Source organism: Cydia fagiglandana, chromosome 5 (assembly GCF_963556715.1).
Source record: "Cydia fagiglandana chromosome 5, ilCydFagi1.1, whole genome shotgun sequence".
In the NCBI taxonomy this organism is placed as follows: domain Eukaryota; kingdom Metazoa; phylum Arthropoda; class Insecta; order Lepidoptera; family Tortricidae; genus Cydia; species Cydia fagiglandana.
The window spans coordinates 7,480,497-7,508,160 of record NC_085936.1 but is presented as its reverse complement, the minus strand read 5'-3'; the positions used below and the strand labels follow the sequence as shown (position 1 = coordinate 7,508,160).

The window sequence follows — 27,664 nt, the reverse complement described above, 5'->3', positions numbered from 1 at the left end:
TCATAAATGTAAACAAATCTTGCTGTTTCCGACCTGAACGACATGTAAAACTTTAAATAACATACAGACTCCGAGTATTTACACTACGCCTTACCCATTGTTCGTATTTTTCATCTATTTATTTCGAAGTATGAAAACAGAACGACGCAACGATGTTTGTAGACTATGCTAAGTTTATAAATTTACGTTTCAGGCATAAACATGACTATAAACAGCCACGGCGTGCTGGGGCCGCGGTACTCGCCAGTGGAACAGCGGCTTAGCGTGTTGAACGCTATTTCACACCCTGGTCTACCTCATCCTTCACATGCATCATTGCCCAGTCCACGGAACGAGCCAATCGCAGGCCCTTCAGGTCTGCCGCCGGTGCAACAAGTACCCTTGGTAAATGATTCCTCTTTTACTAGTTTGTGTTGTAAGGATTTCATTTGGTGGCAAAGATTTTGAGAATAACATGAGATTAACATTCTCTGTTTAGAGCAGTTGTTAACACTTTATAAGGGCAGCTCAAAAATGACCATCAAATGTCAATAACTACACATGTGCCTTAATAAGGATTAAATAAGTATGCGCTGCAATGATAGTCCTCAACTTCCAGTAGGAGGTTGCACCACAAGAAACAAAGAAGTTTGTAATGATAAAAAAATAATCAACATAGCTGCCAAACGTAACCGTTACATTCCTGACAAAATGTATGGGATTTGACCGTCAGTTTTGTAACGATTGCTAACCGGCCGTTAAAGGTGCACAGTTAAGTGAAAATGCCCTAATGATGTCTCTACCAATCAATGCAGCTGTGAAAACTTAACAAAACAATTCCATCATTCCAAAATAAACATGTTATTATTGGGTTAACCAAGTTGTTGTCTCCAGAGTCCTTTCTTGGACAATATTAGTTTAAAATTAAAAATTTAAGGTATTAGTGGTTTTTCATCTCCTCCTGTTGGTGTTGGTACTATGACTGTGTTGGTACTATGACTGTGTTGGTACTATGACTGTGTTGGTACTATGACTGTGTTGGTACTATGACTGACATGAATGTTTTGTTAACAATTCCAGTCTCTGAAGAAGGAAGTTGACTGGGACCGGAGTAATGAAGACAAAGGTGGCGAATCATCCACAGACTATCGAATACAGCATGAATCTGTGAGTACTCAGTACATTATATTTGTGTTGTATCAGGGAAAGGGGCCTTAGTAGGTGTTTAAATTTAAAATCTTTGATAAATGTATAAATACCTGTCTCACTAATGTCTCTATTTATTTGAAACTTATATATTTATTAACCTTTTGAACCCTATTAGTATACCAATGAAGAGTACCATCGCTCACACTAGCTGTCCATTGGTGTTGGTGAACCTTATGCCTTAGGTAATAAGGTCTACCAATGGACAGATGAGTGTTGCTGATTGTATAATTATGAATAACTGGTATGCACTACTAACTAATAGACAATCTGAAACTAAAATATATGCAAAATCAAACCAAAATAATCAAATCCTGTTTACCAAATATCACTCATTGATAATGTAATGTAACTTATCTGAGTGATCTAGTACCTAAAGCTGATTTATTATGATACTACAGTACAGATCATGTCTGACTACATATCTTATTTAATTGTTGGTGCAACTTTTGGCTGTGTATATGTGTAATTTTTGGGAAATCATATCATTCACAGTCAAGTTAAGCAGCATAAATGTAAAATATTTATCAAATACATGACTATATTGGGTCCCAAAGGCACTAGGCAGTGTGAGTATTGTTCATATAGCCAATATTGTGATTAATTATTAATTTAGCACTATTTACCACCATAAAAAAAAGAAAAAAAAAATATAATTATTATTTAGTAAATAAATGTAATATTGGCTACGTGAACTATTTGCATGGCGCCAGGGGTGCGAAACTCCTGACTTCGGTCAAACTCGGCTCCGCTCGGCTCAGCATTGCTCCGAGCAATTATTAGGGTTGGCACCACTTGACTTCCTTTTGCATGCACGACCACAGATAAGATAATCATTTGATTTTTGACAACCCTAAATAGCCGAAAGGGATAGTGCCATATATTAAAAAGGGACAGCATGATTCGACCCTGAACCGCTGTCAAACTTCGGTTTTGTAGGAAGTTTCCTTTCTGTATGGTAGTACTATTAATTATTCTGTGACAGCGCCTTTGGGATGCAATGAAAAGTTATGTTTTTAATGAATATTTTACATTGATGCTAAATAATGCAAATGAACAAGACTGAGTGAATATTTCTTAGATAATTTACTTTTTAAATTTTATTTTATTATAGGTAAATGTAAATAAGTTTGGTGTTGGTACTGTTGGTTCTGTGTAGCTTGCATACTTTACTTTAAGTTCCATTAGAGTTCAAAAAGTTTAAAAGATAATATTTTGCTGAAGTCCCTTTAATTTGGAGGCTGAAATATTTTCTTTTCAAATAATGATTATGTATGTTGTTGTAGACTAGCTCTTTTATTTTAAAGTTATCACAATAATGTTCATAGTTTCAATGTGTGGAACATACAATTGTATTGGTCAATCTTATCAAAATAATATTTTAATACAAGGTGCTCACAATGTGGATTATCTTTTTCAATAAGATACAGAATGCTCAGGAATGTATCTGCCTTTGTCATGCAATGTGGGTGAATCAACTTACTTTGTGTCTCTAGACTCCCCAGCAAAGAAAAATCGATTGTTCAAAAACCATGTTGAAATTTTTTACTATTTTGTTTACACGGGCATTATTAGATCTACCTACTTATACGTCTTTAATTAACCCATTAAAATAAATAATATGATCAGATAATTGTAAACATTTTCTATGGTAACGCAGCAGAAAAAAGTTTGCTCTCATACAAAAGTCAGGGACACACTATATCTAACTTGCTTCTGAACGAAAACAGTGTTCAAAAAGTTAATTCACCCATGTACCAGTTTAAAAAAAAAATTGGGGCTCACTGTTCTTTGAATTTCAATCTTGGTGTTTAAGATTATTTTTTGATTACTAGTGACATTATTTAATTAGTACTTGATAAAACAAATGAGGATTAATATTAAATTAGGGTTAATAAAACCAGAATATTGTGATAACTTTTTATAAGCGTACTATATGTGCATTGTGCATGTTGTATATATTACTAAATATTTTTTGATGTATCTATTTCATAACATATATACTTATTTCCCTTTTATGAACATACTTGATTTGAATAGTGGGTTTACGGTAGAAAGTAGAAATTCAATTGACATCAAAGTCATTACATAGGTATTCCTTGTACGCAGCGGACGAGTGCGAAAACTGCGAAATGCGAAACACATATTGCTGTAAATGTTTTTCGAATTGAGAAATTCTAAATAAAGTAATAGCCATGATGGGCTAGGCTAAGAAACGTATGGTCGTCAGCCAGTTGACATCGTGACCAAAGAATACCTATATACTTCGCACAAATAATTAAATAAAAATATATGCTATAACAATATCGAGGTATTATACTCAAAAACGTGGAATCTGCGTCCCCTTTTACCACACAATAAATAATATTACTAGGTACAGAAGACTCACTCTGTAATAAAACGCGTTTGTTACGATCAGCACAAATATGGCCGCTAGGTGGCGACAGCGCCACGCGCGGCTTATGGCTTCCCCAAAATTGGGGCAGAACGGATGTACTTTTAGCTAGCAAAGCGACGAAATCGCGGAGTGAGCCACGCCTGCTTTTACCCACATTTGCTCGACAAAATTGTACAAATTGCAGACTTGATACCTTAAAGGTACCTACTACAAAATACTATGTCTACTAGTCTACCATTGAAAGTTCCAGGGTTTTAAACGCCATTGATTATAAAATAATATTTAATCATTTGTTAAATTCAAAGTAGTATTTTTTTTTATTGTACCATTAACTACGTTATTTGCTGAATAAAAATTTATATAAGAAGTATTTAAACATTAAAATAACAATTTAATTTAAATATTAGTAAAAAAATGTTTGTTAAACTCATTTTAAAGTTACCATCAGAGTAAACTGGCCAGAAATATTGTTTTTATAATTTTTTTAGACTTTGATGTTTGAATAATATATCTTTTATTCATTCAAATTTTAAAATAGTATAGTGTAATAAAAAAGTAAGGTCGCGTAACTTTTCGACAGCTTTACTTTTATGTAACGAATATATATATATATACACACGCACAATATATATGTGCGTAGTGCTGTGCGACTAGTACACTTTATTGATACCTAATAAGCTGCGGATAAAAACGCTCGGCCTTACTCTTTTCTTTTATCAGGATGTATATTTCCGTCCCACATTTCATATTTTTTCTATATAATATAACTCCTAAGCCGTCGTTATGTAGCTTTGATTCACACGACTAATAAAACCATTTGACAGTTGGTCTTCCAATGACATACCTTGCCCAATCATTATGCAGTGTAGTTATTGGTGTTTTAAGTTGTGTGGACGTTGATTTGGAATTCAATGCATGCTTTTTTGATATGCTGCGCTATTTTGAACATCGAGTACTATGCCTTGCTGTCAAGAAGTTGACCTTCATATTGTTGGCCATCATTTTTACATCCATTCATTTTGTTTGATATGTATTTTGGGCAGATGTATATTTTAACTTTGGCCATATACATGCATTTGTTTGAGTTCGATTCGGTGATTCAGTGAGCGCGTTGCTAACCAACAAGGCATAACGCGTCGCGGCTCCCGCGTCACTCCTGCACTTTTATTGGGCAAAAATGAGCGTCAACTTCTTAGATAGACGATTAAAAATTAACCGAGACTGCATCATTTAGACAGTAGTGGTAGCGATATTGCACACATTTTGGTCCGTGGACAAAATAGCAGACGAAAAAAGAAGTTGATGTTCTTTTTTGTGGTTGCAGGAGTACGAAGGGTCCGCTAGGGTGCGAATTGAGGAGGGGGAGAGAGGGTACCCGTGCATACACTGCGGCGCGGCGTTTCCCCACCAGAGCAAACTAACGAGGCACATACTGACAACGCACACACTCGACACCCTGAAGTATCGGGACGCTATACTTGGGCGGCCGCTGGGGTTGCCGATGCTGGGTCAGTTCGCGGACCCGCCTTACATGTCCATGCCCACTGAGGAGTCGCCTATAGACCTGGACATCGGGCCGGTGGAGCCTGGGAACGTGGTGTTGTGCAAGTTCTGTGGCAAGAGTTTCCCGGATGTCTCATCGTTAATAGCCCACCTACCGGTGCATACGGGCGACCGACCGTTCAAATGTGAATTTTGCGGAAAAGCGTTTAAGCTGAGGCATCATATGAAGGACCATTGTAGAGTGCATACTGGTAAGTTACTTACAAGTTTTTGAACTATCTCTATAATCATTTATATTCAACGTTTTGAGCGTCTGGGCGTCACAAGTTAATCATGATCTCGGACGCCACAAAGCATAAGACACTAAATATTTAGTTATATTCTAGCTTTTATCAAATCCGATTCACAAAAAGTATCTTCAGCAGCTCAGAAGCCAAGCAATCGTACATTAATTGAATATGCAAAAACATAGTTTTAGAGTTATTCAGGTAGTTTGGCCAGGTTTTACAGGTCTGTTACAGTGCCATCAATAATGGCCGTGGTATCTGGGCATCATGATTTCACGTCCTGTGCGCTCAAAACAATTAAGTATCGCATGATTAATTTTTAAATCTTAATTACAGGTGAAAGGCCTTTTCGGTGTGTTTTGTGTGGCAAAACCTTCTCCCGGTCGACTATCTTGAAGGCGCACGAGAAAACCCACTATCCGAAGTACGCGCGAAAATTCCTGTCGCCTAGTCCTGTGGATACTGAGGAGGAAAGCCCGCACCAATGAGTATGGGATGGCTATAGTGACAATTGACGCGCGAGTGTATATTAGCCAATAATATACATTATTATTGGACATAGTCAATGAGCGAGCAGTGGTAGAATTGAACAAATGGAGGACAATATGTTGTAATTTATTAAGAATGTGATTAAGCGCCGCAACTGTGATCTGAACGATATGAATAATATTTGATATTTCACTAATAGATAATTGTCACACAAAAGTGGTTACTTCTCCGTTTTCTTATTGAAGATGAGCGTTTAATTTTCTCATTTCGTTTGCTTATGTTTTATAAGCGTTTGGAACGTTAGGTGCTTTCTTTACGCTTTAGGTAATATTGAAATCTCGTCGTAGGATGAGTCTTGTAGACGGCATAGCCAAAGTTAGCTAGTGAAGTAAAACTTCTTTTTTTAATATTATTTGTTTTATGTTTCAAAGAATACTTTCATATGGAGAATGCGCTCATTATTCAGCTTCTTATTTTGAGAACGTTCCTTAAATGAGCTCTCATGTTTGGTTGCCATTTCAAAGCTTTTTAGTACCTTCTAAACGAGGACTGTAAAATAATTGATTTAGAGCTGACGTAACCTTTAGAGACTTGCATTATTAAATTTATTATAAGTAGTTCATCTCTCAGAGTTGATTTGATAAACCAAATTAAAGATTGATAATGAGTGCTTTAATTATTATTATTAGAGACCATAGAACAATTGCACTCAATAAAATATAGTTTGTAATGATTAAAAATTAGGGATATGAGATTTTTACTAATTTTATGTCTTTCGAAGTAAATGACGCACGCTCCCCTGAGGTAATTCAAAAGCAATATTACGACATATAAAATGTACATAACATATAGTTTGATAATATCGGATTTATAGGAAATTTATTAGAACGTAAATATAATGCTTCAGTAGCTCCGTATTTGGTAACTTGGGGAGGGTTGTGGATGTGTGATCCTGGGAATCAAAGCTTTAAACGCTGTTTCTGTTCTGTCCGAATATAGCCCATGCCTCTTCATCCCAACGGCTCACTATTTCGGAAGCACCGTTATATATGTTCTGGTTCCGCGAATCATATTGGCTGCCATACGTGCCATGTTGAGATGTAAGAGGCATAGCCTGAATATATTAATATATATCAAATTTTCTATCTATTTTCATACTGCAGAACCATATTGTTTTATTGTACAGAAAGTTTCAAATGCTTTATTACTTAAATATAGTGAAAGTTGAATCGTTGATAATTCGATTAGTTTAATATTAGATCAGCAGGGCCAGTTTACTTTTATTACAATTACAATATACAGTACAATTTTTAAAATCTGTTATTACGAAGCATTTGAAACTTGTCTCACAACCACTGTGTTCAATAAATTCAACAGAGTCAAATACAGGGATATTTTATGGATTATAACATTCATTTTAATTCACTTTTGTTTTTGACTACTGACTCAGTAGCCTAATGGTTTGCCGAAGTCTGTACAGAAGTTTATCAATACACAAACATAATAACTATTATTTATCCAATGATTTTTGAACTAAAGCTTTGATTTGGTACAGATTGGAAAGTTGGCTCACTTTAGTCGTAAGTTTTCTTGTAATATTTTAACTTTTTGTTCTTTATTGCTTACGGTACTCCCTTGTTCATGCAGTTTTATTTATTTAAATTAAGACCGAATATCACTATTGTAAAAAAACGAATACATAATAGATATTAAACTAGTCGATAGATAAATACATACTCTTATAATGATTTTTCAAAATCTATGTGACCTAAGTACATGGGGACATATCATCATTTTAACTATCAAAATTAAAGTGTTTTTGCACTTGTCTTAACATACGTAACTTGTTTAATTTTTGTATTGTTGGAATAGTAGTATAAAATATATTAAATATCAGATTCTGTTTAAATGTAGGCGTTAAACACCTCTTAACTTGTATAAGAGGATTACGTAGCTGTTTATTTCGAAAAATATCAAATGAAAGTATTATAGTTAATTAGGAAAAGAACTGTGATATATAAAAAAGTAAGGACACCATCTGGGAGTTAAAATTACGATCTCAGAATGTGATTTGAGCCGTTTTCGCGTTTTGGACCTCAATGGTCGATGTGATTTAAAAAAGGATATTTTGTGATTAAATTTATGGTTTTATTAACTCGTCTATTATTTTTTTACTTATGGAGATTTATGAAATAAAATTTAGTATCTAAATTTAGGTTTAGGCCTCTTCAAAACTTATCATTTTTAAATTTATAATACTATGCTAAATTAACTTCTAGGGAAAACAAATATTATGGAAAAACACGCCCTTACGTGTCTTTCCAATAAAGATTTCTTTATTAGGCGTTTTGTAATAAAGGACTTAAGTGCTGCACAGTACCTAAACGCCTAACATTCCGAAATGATTCCAGTGTGGGCAAAAATATTATTTTTATGCTAATGCCACCGATATTTCGTAGTTGTACTTATAATGTATTTGTTAAGTATACTGTCTTAAATATATGATCATTGATCAATGTCCTTATTTCTTTATGTTTGGGAGTACCGTTTGCAAATATTCATGCTTGTTTGATTCAATGGAATGTAAAGATACTAAAGATATTCTAATTGTATTGAAATTATGATGTGGTAGTGTTATAGGAGCTCTTCCAAATGCACGTGGTAAGGTTAATTAGGTATAGATTGCGCAGTAATTGTCTACGACACTTTGTTTAAATGATTTGGTTAAATGTTAATGTGATTGTGCGCGTCTACGTTTAGGATCACTTATAAATAAATTTGAGTACATTCCAGTTATACTTACTGTATGGTACATTTTCAAGTTTGATTTCAAACTATTTGTCGTTTGTGTGGGCGCAGTCAGTAGGGATGGTCCCATAATTTTACGAATCAAATCATGCGGAATTTGTCTGTGTTAAAAATTAAGATGTGTCTAAAAATGATAGTATTTTTACATAATGCAGCAGACTTACATTAAGAACAAAATATAGGTATGTGATCGCAAACATGAAACGACAAATTACCATTAATGAATTATTTCTTGTAAACATGAATTGTTCAATATCATGTGTTCAAAAGAGCAGTTTGAATTTTATGGAGTCATTAAAAAGTAATTTCCCTTTATCTAAATTATTAGTGAATTTGCCTCGCCATGGAGGTGGAAAAACAAAATTCAAAGTTGGTATTTGAATTTATGAAGTGTAAATGCATTTTAGAAATAGATTGGTAGATGCGCTACTTCCCGGAGCTAGAATGGTCAAAAATGTCTCAAAGGCAAGAAAATGGAAAAAAAAATACACGAGAATGTTGCTATTTGAAAAGCTGCACTCTTTTTATTTTTTGGAGTCTAACGTTACCAAACTTTATAGTAATATGGAAACCTTGATTAATGTTCCTCTTCTTATTTTAAGAAAGATTGAATATTTACAATTTACATAAATAAATAATAGCAATAATATCAGTAATAATGAAGCGAATTATCAAATTTGTACGAGTTTTTATCGAAATAGTTTAATAATAGAACAGAATACAGTTGAAAGGCTATTTTGTTTCCTAACTTTCAGAGGTACTATTTATTAATAATCAATTAATATTTATGAATGATAATATTAATAGAATTATATCTTTATGTATTGACGTTGTACATAGGCAGTGTGGTGAATGTTGTTAGTCAATTGTAACATACATACATAACAAGAACAATAGATTCTACGACCCCCAAGTGCAGTTATTCAAATTTTAACATTAACCTAATGTTGCCACGCCCTGCGATCTCTCACGCCGTTAGCACAACTACATTTAATATACATATAGCATATGTATGTATATGGTTACTTAGACGTTTTTCTTAAGTATTTACAGTGCATGATTACTAAAACACTAGCACGATCTCTTGTTTTCAAAATTAGATTTAATGTAGATTCATTTTATATCAAATTGTGACCACAGTTTTATATTTAGAGTGCCTCTTGCCTATACAAGACTTATATAAAGGCTGCAAATCACGGAATAATATATGTAGCGAATAAACTACCTATAGTAAAAGTTGTACATTTTATGGTGAAAATTGTAACTTGAGTTATGATATGTAGCCAGCGGGGCGAAGTATATTCGAGAGGTTTGGGTCGAGCATCCCGGGTGGGCGATCTGCGCAACGCCGGATTGCTTGACCACTCCGAGGTTAGCGCATTCCAATCTTGTGATATTATTCGCCGAACAACCAGGAGCACTTTCGTACATACATTAACAATAGTTTTATTTAAACTAGCCTTTAGAATATACATTAAGTTTCGTCCACGAGAGTTGTGTAGGTATTTGTAGTGGGAGCGTTAATTGTTACTTTTAATTAACCTACCATTTTTAAGTGGCATACCTAAATATAGAACTTAATTGCAATTTTTCTAAGTTCCTGTAGGTTTATTGTATATTGTACAATTTGTTTTAATAATAATGTGTTTAATATAAATGATTTAGATTTAAAATGTTTGTGACTACTATATTTGCTAGCGTAATATTTAAAACAGCATAAGTTACAAGAGTAATGCTCTGGTTTCGTAAGATAGCGGTGCCGACATATAGCGGCCGTCTCCATACAAATATTACGACATCCATATTTAGCCGTATTGTTAAGTATGGAGACGGCCGCTATAATTATGACGGCACCGCTATCCTAGGAAAACCGTTTTTTAGTCCCGATTACATAGACAGGCGTAGTAAATATAATATTACCTAAGAATGTCAAAAAGATAAATATTTATCTTGTAATAAATGAGTGTACCAGTAACTTTGCTGGTTTGCAAATTACGCTATCAACCATTTTTATTCAGCACAAGTTCAAATAATGTAGGTCCACTTAATTTATAGAATTGTTTCTTCACCGAGAAATCGATGGATTTTCATAAGCTGTTTTATTTAACAAACATTGTTGACATTGTAGATTAGAGAAAATCTGTTTTGCCTTTTAACAATATTATCTATTGATAGTTCATAATGTTGTAACAGAAAGCTGAATTTTGTTAAATATATATTGCAGCAATCATAGTTACAGAATATCAAAAAGATCGAGGATCAAATCGGTGTAATGTTTCGTCAATTGTGCAACAGTCTTAACCAAGACCCTATGCTGTTGATCATTGAAACTTTTGAAACAAATATAAGCATATCATAGCTGTAAAAATACAATTTTGACAAATAAAAGCTCTACAATCATTACAAAACTAGTCTTTTGTTTCTAATCCATCTAAAATGTTTATTACGAGGTACGTGTGTTTTTTTACTATAACTTCAACGGTATTACTATATCGCTAGACTTTCTATGGCTAATAATGTAATAATAAATATTTTCTTTTACAGATGTGTCTGGACATGACATGCAGTTCACCCAGTATTCCGAGTCCTATTCCACCGCGAAGCCCTACCGCTCTACCGATCTGGTCGCCGTTACTGGCGTTACAAGCGTGCCGCCTACGCAGGTATCTTAGCGATGACTGTATGACTTACCAGAACAGGCACCTCCTTCACTCCGAAAGACGCCGGTGTGGAGTCTGCCTCGCTTCATTTCCCTCCACATGGCTTCTGGAGCGCCACGCCGCCCTGCAGCACGCGTCGCAGACCTCTTGCGACGATAAACCATTTGTCTGCGAACAATGTGGACAAAGCTACAGATATAGGTCCGCCTATGTCAAACACAGAGAGCAAAATCACCGAGCCAGGCTACCGGCTGACAAACTATTCACCTGTGACGTCTGTGGAATGCAGTTCCGCTATCTCAAGTCATTCAAAAAACATCGTCTGAATCATACTTTAGAGCGACTTCACACAAAGAACACCGATCAGAGTGACAGTATGGATCAAGTTTCTAGCACAAACGAGGCTTTGTTAGGTCGCTGTGGTGAAATGGACCTTTCCATAAAAAAGAAAAACAGACCTGAAAACACTAGAAGCCCCCCGATTGAAGTTCACGATGAACAAGACAGTACCGTTGATTCGAACGGCCCATCAGACTCCATAGTGACAGTTGACGATTCGACTGACTGCAGGAACTCGAGTGCCGAAAGTGAGAGCAAACGAGACGACACTCCCTCGGAAGAGAGAAGGCGCGTTCCTGTCTCATTTGCCAGCGTTAGTTCAATCGCAGATAGTTCTGAAAACGAGTCGCGAGCTGATAGTAAACACGACAGCGCGAGTCCACATTCGGGAATTATGGGATTCTTGCAAAATGATGATAGGCAACGAGACAGGGAGAGGAGATTTGCATGCCCGTTTTGCGGGAAATGCGTTAGGTCCAAAGAGAATTTAAAGTTGCACGTGAGGAAGCACACCGGGGAGCGACCGTTCGTGTGTTTGTTCTGCGGGCGCGCGTTCGGAGGTAAGAGCGACCTGACTCGTCACCTCCGAATTCACACCGGTGAGAGGCCGTACCACTGCGAGGCCTGCGGCAAGTGCTTCGCGCGGGCCGACTACCTGTCCAAGCACTTGACCACTCACGTGCACAACGCGCGCTGATCCGCCGCAGCCGACGTCTCTGCACCGACCGCGCCGTCCTTCGTTCAATATTCGCATACCTCTATATTTATTGACCGAGTCATATTATAACACTAAATCGGAATATTTTTTAATACATTTTTAAACGTTACACGACGATATTAAGCAGGTTTTATTAATAGCTCACAGGACTGTTTTTATTTTAGAGTTGTTTACGGATAAGTAGTTAATTGAGTAATTTTTGATAATTATCTAAGAGGATATACTTTGGAACGTTAAAGATGACAAGAAGTGATTTCACAAGAGTAATGCACAGTTGGCTTGTATCCCTACAGACCTAGACATTCACGATATTAATATTTTGCAGAAAAAGCATTTAGAATATTTGTTTGTCTGAGTCTGTATACGATGTTGCGTCGATTCCACTTAATATTTCTTGCTATGGTACTCCTATTCTACCACACAGAAACTTACTTCACATACATTACGAGTAAAAGGAATTGTTACTTCCACTTTAAAAATTCAACTAATGTAAATTAACGTACCTAGATTATTGTTTACTCATCTTTTTTTATCTTTGTTGCAATTCTTACTTGGAAAGTGCAACGGTATCGAAAGGTACTCGGTTTCATATAAGAACACATTAATAAATGAAGTCACCGTCCCATGTATCTTATTTTCGAGACGGAAAAGGATAACTACAAAAATTTAATAAAAATACCTAATTTTTAATTACTTAGGTTTAGTATAATTTCACAAGTCAACCAGTTAGGGTGTAAGGGTAATTTTATTTCTTTGACGCAGCGCATTATTCAGATTGGATTTATTTGTGTTGTTCTTGTATCCGTTGCAGAGTGATCTAATGCAATACAAACGGGTGATAATGTTATATAAATACGTAATTAATATATTATTTTATTCATTACGACAACGCCACTTATGTTTCTGTTAAGGAAGTGCTTCACATAGTTTCTTTTGCCATATTTTTATATGTCATTGTAATATTAAGATTGAAGTAACTCATTCCATTGAAGAGTATCTAGAAAATTGGTAGTTGCGATGATAGATACATAAGTAGGAGAATGCAAAAGCTGTGATTTGTATGATTAAGACCAGTCAACCAGTTTAGGACATCGAAAAAGTTTTGTATAAATTAAAATATGATATAAGCAAATAATTTTAAAGAGCGATTAAATAAGTAAAGCTAGGTGTAAGAAATCTCTCTGTGCCAAAATATTTACCTCATACAAATAAACAGTGAAGTATATTATAAAGGATTTTTGCCGTGCTACTTATATTAATATTAAATCCAAGTGACTTAATCACTTATTTTTTATTAGTATAGGTATTCCTGACGGATCTGGTTTGATTTTATAGATAATAATATGTACAATTTATACAATTAGTTCAAAGTTATAGCATTTTTACTTATTCTATGTATTTACTACATGAAATAAAACCACTTTTTCGTCCAGTCGCACCAAAAGCTCCTACGTTAGGTAAGGAGCTGGCGACTCTAAATAAGTTACTGTGTTTTAGTACAAACATACTCGTACTGGCCTGCATATTCACTACAATATGCTAACACGCGACATTAATCGCTCTTAGACGATGTCAACTGCCGCAAATGTGATAATCTTTGTTGTTATTCTCTAAAAGGAGATTGGGTGGAAAATAAAAGGTTCTTCTTTCAATCTAGTTACATACACTGCATTCAGCAAAAGTGAGTTAGTAATTATGAACACGAAAACTCATTAGAAAAAACGGATGTATAAATTGAAATAACTGAAGAAATGCTAATTTTTCTTTCCAACCTCCTTTTCAACTAGATTCCAAAGTAACTATACAGTGTCAATTATGTACATTATTAACTATATAGAATAAGTGATTTAATACCGGCATTTTAAAAATAAGTAATTTTTATTAATTGCTATTTGCGGGCCAGTACTTTTCTGAGAATGATGCAATAGACATTGTAAAATAGTTGTCATAATCTACATTTTAAGTATATTTTATGATAATAACAGCCAATGCAACGAAGTTGAAAGAAACGGGAAACAATATTATTTAATTCATATACCTGCCTTAGGGTCTGTACTCTAACTAATGATTTTTCAATAGTATATGTATAGGTTCCGTTTGATAATTGTTATTTCATATGAAAGATACAGTTGAATATGGATGTAATGTTATTATACTTATTTAAGTTTGCCAGAGGGATTTAATAAGTAATATTTAGGTAGTCGAAACTTTCTAAGTATAAACGAGAAGCAATACTCTGAATTTTTATTTTTACTACTATTAATACTCTTTACAGAAGGAATAAGTCGACTGGTCAATATTAGGACACGTGCACTATTTTTGTGCTTTTATAAATAATGTTTTTTCTTGTAATTCAACGCGACTTTAATAAAATTAGAAGAAACGCACTACAACAACAACTCGCACTTGATGTTGTTGATCAGTTTTCGTGTTTTTTCTGTAAATAATGAAGTTTTTCAACAATACCATCGAAATAAACAATGAAATACCATGTATAACTAATGAAAACAAAATGTGTATAATGTAGATATTTGCCATTACATCAAATTTAAACAATATGATATATTAATATTCAAAATTGATGTTGACTGTTTTTATAATTATATGATCGGTAGTTACTTGATGTTGTGGTGTAATTAGTGTCTTATAGATATAAGGTTATTAACCACTCACATTTGCTCTCGGCGTTGCTGTCATGTTCTTTGATAGAACCCCCATTGTTGCCAGTTTTATACTATATGTAATTAGGTATCCATTTTGATATTCCATGATATTGATAGATGAACATCAAGTCAACGCTTCGGCAATTATGAGTGGTTCATTATTTTGAACTCTCTTAGTGTTAACTATTGGTGTGGTATTCTTTATATTTGTTCATGTAATATAAATATCTCTAATATAAATAATTTTAAATCAGATTCATAATTATACTCAGCACTGCAGAGGATTGTAAATATGCGAGTACTAACCAGGACAAATGTGATAAACTAGAATGTAAGGGTTCTCTTTTGTTTAGTTTTATTTTATAATTATTGTGAGGAAGGTTTTACCACTTTAATTTAAAAATATAAATTTATTACATATCTCCTCACAACATTAGCGTTATTTTAAACGTGGCAAAATTTATTATTTAAAAATATTTAACTTCAGAGTTTAGTGTTTTATCTCAATGGGCATTATTTTATTTATACATTTTGGAAGGACTTCTAGGTGGAACTTTTGGAAACCTACCTCAACTCCTACCAAAGTCTGGCCCTAACCGTATGCTTAGTAGGTAAGGTTTGGTCTCGGAATTCGGTTAAATCATAGGTACCATGACGCACAATTTTACCACAGAAAATCGTTATATCTCCGTCCAATATAAATAACTATGAGTGTCTTTTATTTTTAATCATGGACAGAAGTATGTTATTTACAACAGCATGACCATTAACTCTGCAAACTTTGCCAGTTTTCTGATGATTTTTAAATAGTTCTTTGTGTGTGAAGCACGTTAATTATCTAGGAACACGATGTGGCGAAGTAGCGACTTATCGAATGAGACGCTTCGGTAGAAGTCCATTTTATAATGGCTCTCTCCGTAGGCATTAAATCTTTAATAGCGAGGAGGGGTGATGATTGTGATATTAATTTAAGTCGCAACAGTGACCGAAGTAATTATTATCTCCAGCGTACGCGATTCAATGAAGACCGACTCTAGACTGATTTTTGGGTAGAAGAAAAGTAGGCCAGAAGTTTCGCCGTTTTTAAAATCGTATAGCGAATTAAAGTAACATATAGATTTATTTGAACTTTTCAAAAGCCAAAACAACGCAATAGTTCACGATATCAAAACAATAAGAGAGTTTACCTACTTAAGTTTTAAACATAACATATACAGAATTTTTTATATACCAATCTTAAATTATTTTTCAGATGTATTGATTTTTATACGTCTCCATATACAACGTTGAATAGAGGTAAGTGTAGGTATCGTAGATGGGTCTATTAACCGCGTGGTGCTACAATGTGTAATGATATGTGATAGAAACTGTTCTACAGAGACATTTTATTTATTGAAGCTTCCATAGATAATTAAATTATAAACTACATAAAATACTGGAAACAGCGTCAGCAATAATTTTGTTTAGATGTTATTGCATAAGGGATTTTTTTGGTACAGTAGGTATTTTTAAAAGTAATCTTGTGTCTCTAAGAATCAACGTATTCAATATTGTAAGAATGTGTTGGTGCTTAGCCATTTGGATGGAAAAATGGATTACGTAATTTGGTCGCCGTGTCCTACAGCACCTTGGAAGCTAAAAGGTTATATGTATTGGTTAAATGTAAAGGACATTCGACCTATAGCTCCCAAGGCGCAACTAGGAAGATTGATGCTAGGCGAGGCAAGCCTAGGCGAATTGTTTCAAATTATTTCCGCATTCGCGGTAAATGTGCAGATATAATTTGGTCGTATAAGGCAGAACCTGCCTGATAAGTAGCTAGTAAAATTTCAATAGCAACCATTTTGTCAATAGGCAACAATAGTTTATTGAAGTTCGTATTATATTGTATGTTGATTATTGTAGGACCTTATTAACAAATTACAGATTTTTTACACTACATAGGTCCCCTTATTTCGTTTTCGCATGGATTATACATTTACTTCGAAGTCAAAAAAACACCAAAATATTTATTTTCTCCCTTAAGGCGATAATAAAGTGACATGATTAATGTATAGGTAGATACTTATGTATTTCCAACTACAACGGAAAAACACATTTATGTAGTTTGAGTTATGATTATGACATACAATCCGTGGCCTGATTTATATTATGATACAATCAAAAGCAATGAAAATGTTACTCTTAATAAAAATAAATTTAATTTTCATACAAAGTGAACACGTTATCATTGCTATTGAGTGTAGATTTAATTTAATTTTTATTTTGTTATAATCAAGTAGTCGTTAGTAAGAACTTGCTGTTTTGTAAATTAATATATTTTAATTTTTACCTCGTCAATTTTCAGATAATATTATTATTGTTAAAGGTGTCATGTTTTTTTTTATATTTGTAAGATGATTGATAACCCAACAATGTTAGATCATTTCTTTAACACAATGACAGCCGATAAAATAGTCCAATTTATTTGTGTATCTTGTCCATTGTCCAAATTAACTTAGGCATAGTTCCATATTTTGGATGTGTATTATATCTACGATCTAAATTAAAAGCTATTGTGTATATTATTTCATTCAATATCGATGTGCAAAATTATAGTAAATGTCTTGGATCTCTAAAAATAAGAAAAAAAGACAAAAATACTTTACAAAATTTCTAAATGTGCAATAAATGTGTGTTGTAGTGTTACCATTAGGCGTAAAATTTTCAGCGACAAAAACATTTTTACTGGAACACGCAAATTTGTAAAAGTATTGACAATTTGTGTGTTCAACATGTATTTGATCTCATTATTAAATTAGTAAATGTGTTTTTGTGGCACAATAAATTGAATATTTGGCACTTTAAAAGGCACATTTTCCTAAAGTAATTGAAAAACGGTTTGAAAACGTGTTAAAAATGGATTTGTTGGTATTTAATTTCGTAATGAAATATATTTGTTTCATTAATTGAAACGTCTTTTATTTTTATTTCTTTCCAATCCCATCAATACCTACTAGGTAACACTTAGTCAACTCATACTAGTTATACATAGGAATCATAAAAAAACCCGGTCAAGTGCGAGTCGGACTGGCGCACGAAGGACTCCATACCATTACGCAAAAAACGGCAAAAAATCACGTTTTCGTATGGGAGACCCACTTAAATATTTGTTGTAAGTATGTCGAAAACATTTGGACCAGGAAAATGTCGAAAACGTTTGTATGGAAATATGACTACTGAGGAAACCGAACTAATCCCAATAAGTCCTAGTTTCCCTCTGGTTTGAAAGGTCAGATGGCAGTCGCTTTCGTAAAAACTAAGTGCCTACGTCAATTATTGGGATTAGTTGTCAAGCGTACCCCAGGCTCCCATGAGCCGTGACAAAATGCCGGGATAACGCGAGGAAGAAGAAGCGTAATAATTGTTAAGTGTTGTTTTCGCCAGTATACACACCTATTGTAGTTATACATTTCAACGTCTTTGCATTCCTTAACTCCAGTTTCAACTACCAAGTCAATGTCGATTGTAACACGAGCAATCGATTTTTATGAAATAATTGGCCATAGGTACTTTCCATATAGTGATTGAAAATTTTCATTGTCATTAGTCGTTTGAACTTGCCTCGTGTTGGAGGCAAGTACCTATCGGGATTATTGATATATCCTTGACCTAGTTTAAGCAAAGCCCATTTGTGAGCGCTACTGAAAAATGGGCAGGACTGATTTATTCAGACGTATAAATCAAAATGTTTTTACGAAAGTTTGAGCTTTTTAGCGGAAACTCCACTGATTTTAAACCTTAACTGAAGAATGATAGGGTTTACATTGGTGGAGCAAAACAAGTGAAGAAAGATAATTATGTTTATATACCTACTTTAATAAGGGAAGTCAATAGAGGAGGGAATCTAAAGCTGGTACTTAGTGCTTTAGACAAGTCGCACACGCGTTAAGCATTATAAAAAACCGGGCAAGTGCGAGTCGGACTCGCGCACGAAGGGTTCCGTACCACAATGCAAAAAAAAACAAAAAAAAGCAAAAAAAAAAACGGTCACCCATCCAAGTACTGACCACTCCCGACGTTGCTTAACTTTGGTCAAAAATCACGTTTGTTGTATGGGAGCCCCATTTAAATCTTTATTTTATTCTGTTTTTAGTATTTGTTGTTACTTATAGCGGCAACAGAAATATATAATCTGTGAAAATTTCAAATTTCAACGGTTCGTGAGATACAGCCTGGTGACAGACGGACGGACGGACAGCGAAGTCTTAGTAATAGGGTCCCGTTTTACCCTTTGGGTACGGAACCCTAAATACAAGAGGTTGATTCTAAAGTAACAATTTGTTACGGTTTTTAACTAGTTTTGATACAATCTTGACGATCGCGCATCTCACTCACGACTTTCATTTAATTTCGCATGCACCGATCAGCTTGAGCGATCTTCAAGGTCGTATTAAAATAAAATCAAAACCGTAAAAAAATTACAAACCTGAATCGGGCAGTTGGGTAAGTAGGGGGTTAATAACGTGCGCTTTAGCTAGCGATAGCTACTCATTTGGTAGGTAGGTACCTAAGTGAATTTCTAATAGAAAAACTTATTACATATTAGTCCACACTATATATAATAGAAATTGAGGACATTTTTCAAGTACCTATTACAAGTTCACCTATACTCTATAAGCTATAAGTAACGAACTTAGGTGCGTTTTCTTTATTTATCAATTTTCTCGCAAAAAGCTTTATTTGATAAAGTCTGCTGATGAAGACCCTAGAATGATGTCTTACTGTTTTCTGAAGACAATTCTTTTTGGTAACGGTGTCATTCAGTCGGTTTTATTTTTAATAATTATCTTGTCGTACAAAGGCTTGCTTGTTGTCTTGACATTAAACAAAGTTTTGTACGGTGCTCTAAAAACCAGACAAGTGCGAGTCGGATTCGCCACCGATCATTTTTGATATGGCGGTAACAGAAATACATCATCTGTATAAATTTCAACTGTCTGGCTATCACAGTTCATGAGATCATCAATATAGGCAAGTGTAGGATTAAAAAGCTAGTAAAGCTACGAGAGTTTGAACATCAGATGAAGGGGTACCAGATATTGATAATATTAATAACTTTGAAAATCTTCGACCACCACGCGATTTTCAATTAAACCAGAAAGGTTATTAATTCAATCAACCTACGTTTGCTCGTTACTGAAGTTTTGTTTTCATACCTTCCTCCGAATCTTGTGTTAGGAATATAACTGTGAACTTTATTATAAACGGCTCAAAGTTCAGTTTCAGTCGATATATTTTTAAAAAGCTCTTGGAGTATGCAGTAAATTTTGCCGACGTGGGCAGAAGGGCATGGAATCTTGTTTGCATACGTCCAGCGGCATTATCCGGCCTACTTTGTCCGTCGGTTTATCATCCCGTTATATATTATTTTGCTCTCAGCAGAAGGAATGTGGCACATATTGCCTTGTTTTCTTTTATATGTTTTTTATAGCTTTAAATTCGTATTCGTTCTGTCGAGTGCCATTTGGATTATTCTATAGATTATTTTTCTTCGTAAGTTAGGTTATTTTACAATATGGATTTAAAAATAAAATATTTAACAAAAACTATACAACATAGCCAACATAGGTAGGTACTTATAAACATATAATAATAAAACCTAGTTTTTATAATGTGTTTATTATGTATTTTTTATTGTTTATAAGTGTTTTTATATTTTACTTTTATATTCATATTATAAAAACCCTAGCCTAAGAAGAATGATGAATAAAGAGAATAAAACCTAGGTAATCTAGGGTGCCGCCATCGCCAGCAGCCAAGCGGGGCAAGCAAAACCTAGCGGAGGTGAAGGCCGCATAGATGAACCGCGGGACTATCTGCGCTGTGTAAAATACTACCTTCTTCTGTATCTGACCCTTGATCCAGCCACCTAGTGTGTAGTATTAAGGTCACTAAACATACGGTGAAACTTAGGTGGCCAACAATTAGGAGGGATAAATTTAAGTAAAGAAAAAAATCCGTATAAATTATCAAAATTGCTGACAATATTTCAAATTTCAAGTTGTAGAGAAAAACAGACGTTCAGACATGAAAGCATTTTTGCCTAGGTCACTCGGTAAGGAAATTAAGACTGATTAGTGAAGTACACTGAAATGTTTACCTTATCACCTCATCAGTGAGTCAGAAAGCTAGTAATAGATTTAATTACTTAACCAGTAAAAGTGCCTAACGCCTATTAAGTAGCAAGAAACATTAATATTCCGAAGGCATTCCGCCATTAGCCCCACAAACCTTGAATATAAATACAATACAAGGCAAGCGAAGCGACCCACTTTAACCCTCCTATTTTAAAACACTTGAAACTTGAAAAGCCCTATCATACTCTATTTTACTATGTCGACTGTCACCTGAATGTTATTCTATACGTTCCTGAGAGGGCAGGAAAGTTTGAAATGTTTGCAGCTACTTGGTTCTCAAATTACGAAAACATTCAACGTGCTCATCAAAAGTCATGCTGTAAACAAGACCAAGTTGGACATATTCGAGTGTTTTTATAACACTTACCTATTAAGGCGTGAGTTTTTTGCTGAGGTTCGAAATACTGGTAAGGATGCATTGAGATTGATAATTTAACAATTATGGTGTTAAGGGGCCCACTGATTCAGTCCGCCGGTGGGTATCGGCCTGTCAGTTGTTCGGAGCAGTCAAAATTGTGGTCTAATCCCTTCCCTCCCTCCCCTTCCCTTTATGTTAGGTATCCCAGCCAGCAAAACGTGAGACTGACTAAAGGTTACTCATTGATCAAAACTGATCAAAATGAGTAACCGATTGAACGAAAACGACAAAAACACAATTTTACACGGAAATGGAACAATGCTGCAACGGCAACGCTGATTTCACGGATTTTCAATTTAATTTTAATCTTACTCAAATTACGAAAACATTCAACGTGCTCATCAAAAGTCATGCTGTAAACAAGACCAAGTTGGACATATTCGAGTGTTTTTATAACACTTACCTATTAAGGCGTGAGTTTTTTGCTGAGGTTCGAAATACTGGTAAGGATGCATTGAGATTGATAATTTAACAATTATGGTGTTAAGGGGCCCACTGATTCAGTCCGCCGGTGGGTATCGGCCTGTCAGTTGTTCGGAGCAGTCAAAATTGTGGTCTAATCCCTTCCCTCCCTCCCCTTCCCTTTATGTTAGGTATCCCAGCCAGCAAAACGTGAGACTGACTAAAGGTTACTCATTGATCAAAACTGATCAAAATGAGTAACCGATTGAACGAAAACGACAAAAACACAATTTTACACGGAAATGGAACAATGCTGCAACGGCAACGCTGATTTCACGGATTTTCAATTTAATTTTAATCTTACTTTTAAACGAGCAATTACTATACTAGTATAAATAGGCATATATTTATATATTTCGGGGATCTTGGAAATGGCTCTAACGATTTCCATGAAATATGCTATAGGTATGGGGGTGTTCGGGGGCGAATAATCGAACTAGCTAGGTCTTATCTCCGGGAAATTTGAGATTTTATATGTTTTCTAAGGAAAGCTAGGTCTCTCAGTACCTACTAATAAGTAAGTATTTAAACCTGAAACAGAACTTAATCCCTTAATTTTGTAATTTGGCCTGACGTTTGATTTTGAATAAATCAGCTTTAAAATTAAAAATAACGTTGTTCCTATTAAATAATAAATACTCGCAAATTCAATTAAGGCATCGGTATGACCCCAGTACAAGAAAGTTTTCGCTCAAATGCCGATCAAGTTGCAATTTCGATCGCATACTCCTCCCTTTATTTATTCACTACAATGTAATCAAGAAAGTTTCCACCAAACGCCCCAATTTCGTCGAAAATTCACGAATAAACCGCAACCGCGAGTCTGCAATTATTTAATCGTTTTCGAGGTGTTGCTCTACGGAAACTGTGGAATCGTAACAATTTTATTGGATATTGATAAAGTCTTCTAATCCCCGTTTCTATTGCTGCTTGGTAAAAGATTAATATTGTATCCACCCTTGTTAGCGAGCAATGGAAGTGTGGATGAATATAGGAATCGTTTTATAAGAAACATATGGTATTGGGTCATAGTATGGGGTGCCCGGGCTCGACGATACCAGTCGGGAGTGTAATCATCCACAACCAATGCTACCAGCCTCTTGGAAAACGTATAAAATATGGGAATTATTCCTCAAGAGAGTATGGCTTTAAGAATTTAATTTATGTTATTATAGTAATTGAAAACAAGATGTAGCTTTATTGAATTATATTTGAGTGATATAAAGTTAGAATGTAACTGTGAGATCCTCGTATTTCAGCCCGTACAAGATTAGAACATACAGCTTTATTGCTTAATATAAAAGTCCAGTTTTAAATAATTGACCTGTTTATAATACGTTATGACTAAAGTTCTTTGGTGAATAACATTGTCCGTGACACATGACGTCAGCGTTACGTTACGCGTTACGCTGTATCGAGTTTTTTTCCCCACCTCAAAAAGTGCTCAGCGCCGCTAAAGAAGTTTTCACTTCAAAAATCTGTGTGATTTTTCACTAAGCTATTCAGTATTACCTCTATGGTTGTTTAAAGGAATTGAGATAGAACATCAGTAGACAACTTCGTCGATCTTATTTTTCCCCGTTTTCCAATGTTCGGGAAATGATTTTCCCCGCGCTCGCCACCCTGCGGCGCGGACCCCAGTCTACCCAAGTCCGTCGCAGGCACTGCACGCGACGCTCCCGTCGCCTTTCAACGCGAGTGCGTGTGTGTGAACTTATAACAAGCTTAGATATCTGTTGTATAACCGAGAGCTACGGACAGTATCAAGGTCAACATTCAGCTATTTGACACCTGTTGTGTATACATAACGTACGTAATATATGTAAGTAATTAGTTTTATTGGTTAGGGATTCTGATTAGTATTTATTCTTAAAGTTTGGTCTACGAATGGAATGAATAAGGGTATAAGGCATTTTATTCGTAAATGTTTTGCTAAGTAAGTAATGACTTTAATAAGGTAGGTAAAATAGATTAAGTTTTTGACTAGAATTCTAATTTCGGCTTAATGTTTAATCTATTATTTTTAAGTTCATAGAGCGTTCGAAACTAAGCTAATTTGCATATTTTTATGCCAATGAATATGTGTACTGTATAGTTTTACTTATAACAACACTTTTACAGTGTATCGTTATCAATGCAATTAAAAAAAAACAGGATAAAATGACTTAAGTAGCTAGTTATCTTTATTTGCAATTCATATCGGGAATGTGTGTCTCTTTTTTAGATAAGCACTTGTCAAAGGGACCCAATTTTGAAAAAATATTTAAATTTAATACCAATCTAAATACCTATTTGATGTGTTTAGAAGATTTTATTGTGTTTTTGAGTTTTAATCTATCCTTGAAATACGGGTATATATAATATACTTAGGTATTATTATTGTTAAATACCTAATTTTATTCTATCAAAAATAATGTGATTTGATATAATAACATTTTTGGATTGATTACTTTCTTCGAAACATCTTTTTAAAACATTGTTTGGGAAATCCCTAATCATTGATGAGCAATTCTTTAAATTGATTTCACAATATGCTTTAGCGTCTCCGTTATTCGTTCCATTTAAGTATTAGATATTTTAGAAAAGTGAAAATATATAAGTACATATTTTGAAGTGGCAATTGGCATTTCCGGCAGTCGCTGGAGCTCAGAGCGGTGTAACGGCGGAAGCGTCGGATCCATTCAAATAATTCAATTAAATCATACGAGCAGAGGGCAGTCGAGCTTCACAGCTGCACAAAATAGGGATGCACTTCACGATAATACTCGATGTTTTCTGAAACTGTATTTATATCTCGGGCAGCAATGCACCGAGGAGAAGTTTCTTAAGTTGCGAAACTTCTATGAAGAATATTCTCTGGAATTTAAATTTAATAAACAATCTAATCGTCCCAAGACCGACGTAGACACATGCCATTTTATATATTTCGCCTGCCCGCTTTACTGTTATGTGGCGTGTAATATTATATATTACACAAAACGTTAAAGTTCTCATGGGAACATTCTCACAGAGAACTTTCTAAGTTTATTTCATGTAATTTCTCTGAAATTTCCGAGAACATTTCTGCAATTTCTGCAATTTGTACATTGCTAATCTCGGGCTGTTCGTTTTCGCAACTTTCTACACTATCTGCTCAACCCAACCGTTATTTTAGTACAAAACCTGACAGATTGGGTTATAGTTTAACAATTAAACTGAAGTTATTGGTACCTATCTTGGATACAGTCTAAGAAGCGGGTGCCGAGCCTTCGTGAACCAGTTCACAAAGATCAATTAAGTACAACCGACTCCAAGGGAATCGGGATACGACAGAGATGGTTTCAAAAAGGTGGAGAAGAGAAAGAAGCTAGCTCATCAGAATCAGTCCGGTACCACACTGACTGGATCCAACCATTTGCTGCGTTCTGCAACACCGACGACGCTTCTGTATGTGCCCTGTTTACCTTACGAAAATCGAGGAGATCGTGAAGTACGAGTCAGAGGCCTTACCGCTAAGCATGTTCGACGTGCTGCCTCTCTGTCGAACTTGTACATTCGTACGTAAATGTGATAGGGACGCAACACGTCGAACGTGGTTCGCGGTAGGCCATCATGTCGGGATTAGTCCTGAGGGTCGCGAAGTGGCATCTCAACACAATGCGAGTTTTAATTATTTTGTGAGCGTTCCGACTGAACGTCTTGCGACCTTCACCGAGGAGGACTTTTGACTAGGAGGAGTGGGTGTCAAGTTCTGGCGTTTCTGCGGTCAGATCCCTGATGTTGCGAGGTTGTGAAATGAACAGCCATAATTGCGTGTTTTTTTAGTTATAATATATAATATTTTGTAATAATACGCATGCCAATTTTTAAATACTTAAAGTACATCTGGTGCTACATTACGACACCAGATGCTATAATGAGCACATTATGTATAAACGTCAAAAATTAAAAAAAAAGTTTAAATTATAGCCCATGAGAGGCATCTCAAATCCGTGGCAAATTGAGACCGAAATTGTTGTAGTTTAAAAAAAATCTTTACAATCCAAATAATTAAAAGAGATTGCTTAGTTATTCTACTTAAAATAAGTGTTTTATAATGGGCGAAGTAATCATATCATTATCTTAGTAGGTGAGGTAGATTAGTAGGTATTATGTAAGGAGTTAGATACATAACATTGTATACGGAGTAATAATAAATATTAACGCCTTTTTTACATCCACGTTGAAATCTCATCACAATTTATTATATCTTCCGCGAAATACTTGGAGACCCCAAAAAGCTGTTCCTCGTGTCTTTAAAAGCAAAACAGGTTTTGTTATAATAGGTTACCTACATCAGGTTCAATTATGTTTTAGGGAATTCATGCGATTCTCATGCTATTTTGAACTTTAAGCACACAACGCAAGTCATTTAAGTGCATTGCACGTGGTTTTGGCGAGATATCAGGTTATTGCCAGCTACTTACGTAAGGAAATTTCATCGACAATTGTGTCGATATCGATAAAAAGGTTTACGAATTTCAGCTTCTAAAATTAGAATCGTTTTGACGAATGTTGATTTAGAAAACTCGCTGCGAATGTGTATCTACAGGTTTAGGTAGGTAACGTTGTAAATGCCTCCTGTCAGGAACATGCGTCCCTTTTCATTTCAGGCCGCGTAGCCAAGATGTCAATCGCTTACGCTCCGTAGCGATCGAAACGCAACTGTCACTGTCGCGCTAATATGGAAGAGTGATAGAGAGACATAATGCTTTTCGTTGTCGAAGCGATAGCGATTGTAACCTTGGCTAGGCCGGCAGATCCACCCGAATAGGATGCGAGTGGTGTTGATATTTAATGATTGTCGATGTCGGTTAGGTTTTAGAGATATAAGTTAGTGGGTGTATTTTATTAAGGGCAAGCTATTTCTAACTCTTGTTAATCACAAGAATCAGAATCATATGATTGTAATAAAAGCAAAATTTACAAAATAACTAAAACAGCTAAACAAAACGAAGTCCATAACAACAAAGCTCAAATTACAATAAAGATTTTAGGATGTATGTTGTATTGTGTGTAAGTACGATAATGAAGTAGGTAATGGTATAAATGTTTAGGATAAATTTATCAATACGAGGTATTCCTTAAGACTAAAATACATAGATACCTACGCACATTAAGTAAGTAGAAAAACGAATAAAATTTATATCACAGATCACAAACAATTACACTGAATAGCGTTTCAGGTATCAAATTTAACTGAAAGCTATAGTAACTAGATCATTTTCTTGTCTATCAATGACAAACTTTTTTTTACTAATGATAGTAGGGTAGGTACGAGTATATTATCATTACCTACTTTGTCATCCATTTACCTTTTGCCCACACCAAAGATAAAATAAATTTGAGTGACAATGCGTCATTCACTGAACTTAATTCTACCCTTTTTATGGATTGAGTCTCGAAATATCTTTTCGTTGAGTGCCTACCGGCAATCCCCTTAAGTACCTAATAACTTACTTCCTTATCATAGAAACATAATTTCGAACGTTTGCAATGACTGTTCCTAATACACGTAAATAGATTAATGCATCATT

At 34.9% G+C, this 27,664-nt stretch overlaps 3 protein-coding genes across 7 annotated transcripts in view; all 3 read left to right on the top strand.

Annotated features, from left to right (window-relative positions):
• Positions 1 to 17,998, top strand: part of LOC134664370 (zinc finger protein 768-like) — a 61,106-nt gene extending 43,108 nt beyond the window's left edge. For 3 of the 4 annotated variants that reach the window (XM_063520950.1, XM_063520951.1, XM_063520953.1), the window contains 3 exons: positions 194 to 384; positions 1,060 to 1,146; positions 11,215 to 17,998. In XM_063520950.1, the coding sequence (XP_063377020.1) occupies positions 194 to 384; positions 1,060 to 1,146; positions 11,215 to 12,366 (1,430 nt within the window). In that variant the 3' untranslated portion in view covers positions 12,367 to 17,998. Of the gene's footprint in view, positions 1 to 193; positions 385 to 1,059; positions 1,147 to 4,907; positions 5,338 to 5,709; positions 11,079 to 11,214 lie in introns of those variants that run through there. The other variant, XM_063520952.1, reaches the window with a different exon arrangement.
• Positions 1 to 27,664, top strand: part of LOC134664380 (serine protease nudel) — a 389,278-nt gene that overhangs the window by 141,027 nt on the left and 220,587 nt on the right. The gene's annotated exons all lie outside the window — the stretch shown is intronic.
• Positions 23,764 to 27,664, top strand: part of LOC134664383 (acetylcholinesterase-like) — a 75,258-nt gene continuing 71,357 nt past the window's right edge. The window contains exon 1 of one of the 2 annotated variants that reach the window (XM_063520971.1): positions 23,764 to 23,918. The gene's annotated coding sequence lies outside the window, so the exon portion shown is untranslated. Of the gene's footprint in view, positions 23,932 to 27,664 lie in introns of both variants that reach the window. The other variant, XM_063520972.1, reaches the window with a different exon arrangement.